This window comes from Coturnix japonica, chromosome W (assembly GCF_054131305.1).
Source record: "Coturnix japonica strain WE chromosome W, WE-NBRP24, whole genome shotgun sequence".
NCBI classification, from domain to species: domain Eukaryota; kingdom Metazoa; phylum Chordata; class Aves; order Galliformes; family Phasianidae; genus Coturnix; species Coturnix japonica.
Genome location: NC_140701.1, coordinates 22,979,708 through 22,982,861, shown reverse-complemented (window position 1 = coordinate 22,982,861; position 3,154 = coordinate 22,979,708). Strand labels below are relative to the sequence as shown.

The 3,154-nt window shown below is 40.9% G+C and overlaps 1 protein-coding gene across 1 annotated transcript; it reads right to left on the bottom strand.

Moving 5' to 3' along the window:
• Positions 1-944: 944 nt before the first annotated feature.
• LOC146754599 (uncharacterized) lies at positions 945-2,895 on the bottom strand. Its single transcript, XM_085527806.1, has 2 exons — positions 1,572-2,895; positions 945-961 (listed from the first exon to the last, which is right to left on the bottom strand). The coding sequence occupies exons 1-2, from the start codon at positions 2,893-2,895 to the stop codon at positions 945-947; spliced, it is 1,341 nt and encodes a 446-aa protein (XP_085383932.1).
• Positions 2,896-3,154: the final 259 nt, after the last annotated feature.

Genomic DNA, 3,154 nt, shown 5'->3' with positions numbered 1-3,154 from the left:
TCCAAGTCCCTTACTTCTGTTCCCAAACTTTCTCACTTTCCAAACTCTCATCATTACATAAACTAACGTACGCTATTCCACTATTTGTACCCTCAGTTACACTTCCACATACCCTCAGTTATACTTCTGTATCATCATCAAAGCAGTTTGTCCCATTCCCTTCAGAACCCACAGATCAAACAACACAGTTCTTCAGTTTCCACAACACCCTTAGTACCATATAACTTTCCTTTAGCAATCCATACTTACATATACCATAAACATTTAAAAATCACAAAGACAGTGACAATAACCAATAGTATCAAATAAACAAGTAAAACAAATAAATAGGGGTATTTGTGTCTGCTGCTGTCCACTTGAGCATTGCCAAAGCAGTTCAATTGCTGTGAGATATAAATGCCAGTTTGGCAAGTTAAATACTGTAATAGTCTATCGAACTTTTCACAGGACAGTGTGTGGGATACCCCAGAGTATAAACCATAAGAGGGATAATCCCAGAAACATACACATCTCTTATCAAAACTTAGACATTTTCCAACAACCATGTTTTTGTATGGAACTCCTGGACTGATGTGACACTGAAAAATATCAGTGCAAAGGGTTTTAAAATAGATTTCATTTTTGACCACATCTAACAGATATTAGATAGGTCCCTTGGCTCATTTCCCAATTTGTTAGGAATTTGGAAACACTATGGAGGAGTTACATGCAAACCACAATCAGTTTGACAAAAAGGGGTAAAAGAAGGGATCAGAAGGAATGGTTATCACTGTGCAGAAAGTACCAGAAAGTCAGAATGACCTGGAAAAACTCTGAACCAAATTGTGAAGTTTTAACAGATCCAAGGACTGATATCAATCACAATCCACAACAACAAACAAAAGCATAATACTATTGCAAACAAAATATGTAATAAGAGAGGTAAATTCAGAATTCTAGCACAATCACATCTTCAACTTTTCTGTCACAAAACACAAATGGTTAAAGTCAGCTATGAGCCATTCTGTTCAGTGAAGGTCCCACGGGGATCTTCTGAAAAATAAAACAACAACTTGCCCTTTTGGGGCTTTGTTAATACAATTAAAAAATGAGAGAACAATCCATCGAGCATGATATTTTACATTCCTTTTTCGGGGTGTCCTTAGGCTTCTAAGGATATTTGTTAAGGGATTTCATTAAGGTTAGGGAAACGCCTCATGTTAGCTGAGTCAGTCGACATAGGCTGGCCAGGAAGATAAGTGTTTCCCTAGCTTATCAGCAACTGGATCGTGATCACAGGGGCAATTGGCAGGAGTGGGGAGGCCTTGGGACAGAAGGTGTTAAATCGAGGATCTCCTTTTGTTGTGAGCTTTCTAATAAACATCCACCCTTCACTGCCTTCCCCCCCCACCTCCCACTCATCTGGGGGAGGGGGCGAAAGCATCAGCTTTCCTTGAGCTTTTGTTCTGGCCACAAGTTAACTAATTTCTCTAACCTGACTGTGGGTAATCCATTCATCAGGTCTCGTGGAACACCCTTTTGTCAGCCCAGTGTCCAGAGATGATTACGTTTATGATCAATATTTCGCCTACCTGTTCTTACTGGCAATGAGACCCTTCCAGTTCTACTGAGCTTTGGACTAGGTGGCCTAGGAGCATGGGTGGTTGCTGCGAGCCTTACTTCCTCTGGTTCAGATATACTGGAAGAAGCCACAGGCCCATATTTCCTTTCATAATTAATCAACTCTTGGGCAACCTCCCCCCATGTCCATACTTTATATCCCGACTGCAAATGGCCTGAGGTGCCAGTTCCTTCTAATTCTGCCAGGGTTCTTTCTCCCTGAGGCATAGCTTGTATTTTTCCTTGTAGTTGTATACCTATAGGTTTCAGTGATTCTGGAAGCCCCCTGATTAAAGGAGTCATCCTTTCAGGATCAACAGGCATCATCATAGGTGATTCATGATGTGGCTGCAGCTTTCTATCATACATCATTTGCAGACAAGCAGCTTTTTGAACACTTTCAACCAATTGATCAGCTGTCCCATTAATGGCAAGAGGGTCTCCCCTTTCTAAAGAGTTAAGACCACCTGCCCAATAGGCAGCCCTTTGTGTTAGGGACCAGGGAGCACGGTTGTTACCAGTAGTTAAAAATACTCCTGGCCCCCAATAACCTTCAGCTTCCTTTTCAGTTAACAGTATTTGGTCTCCACCAGTTAAGCTGACTCTCCATACATACTCTGTCTCTGATTCCTTTGGAGAGCGGCTGAACTCTTTTCTCAGCTTTGCTAATTCAGTGGCAGAGAAGGGAATTTCTTTAACATTCATTTGAGGGTCCAAATCCTCACTGTTATCAAAGGTATATTCGGTTTTTATCAACGGGCGCAAGTGGGTTGGTGAGTCCTCTAACTTGTTAAGCCCTTCCTTTATTCCTTGTAGTTCCTTCTGAGGAAAAGTTTTTTCTTGAGGCAAATTATGGACAGCAGTATTGCTAGTATTCTTATATGTTAATAGTTCCTTAAAAGCTATTTGCAACAAAACTGTATTATGTTGCTCTCTTTGTAATTGTTCCTCAAGGTTCACTATTAGATTCTGCAGAGTTTTTACCAATTCTTGCATTACTTTAACTGATTCTTGTAATGCTTGTATGGTTTGGGTTTCTGCCGAATGCTTTTCATCTCGGAACTCCACGGCAGCTTTTAAAGCAGCACCGAGTACCGCACAAATAAACGATTTTCCTTTCCCGGCTCGGGTACGAGCCCCATTTTGTAAGACACTAATGCGGTTGGAAATACTCTGCAAGTTATACCAGTTTTGTCGTGCCCAATCCACCCCTGATAAAGAAGGCCGAGCACCATGCTTTTCTAAAAGGTCAAATAGCACATTTTCACTATTCATAGTGACAATACTTTCACTCATTTCTACCCTAAAAGATAAACACTAAGGGAAGAGAAGGCACACTTAAGTCCTTACCCCTCCCCAGGGAAGCACATACCTATCAAACAAATGCAAATGCTACAATCATTCCTCCCTTTCACAAAAGACCAAGAAGCCCAATCAACACTTAAAAAGAAAGTGTAAACACCTAAATCGCTCCTGGCTACCCTGTCAGGCCAGAAAATCTTCAAGCTTCAAGAGTTACAAAATACTTCAAGTTTTCTCAAAAAGGAATAAACTT

What these genes read in the sequence shown, in the direction of transcription:
- LOC146754599 (XM_085527806.1), bottom strand. Translation starts at nt 2,895, where the DNA reads ATGAGTGAAAGTATTGTCACTATGAATAGTGAAAATGTGCTATTTGAC.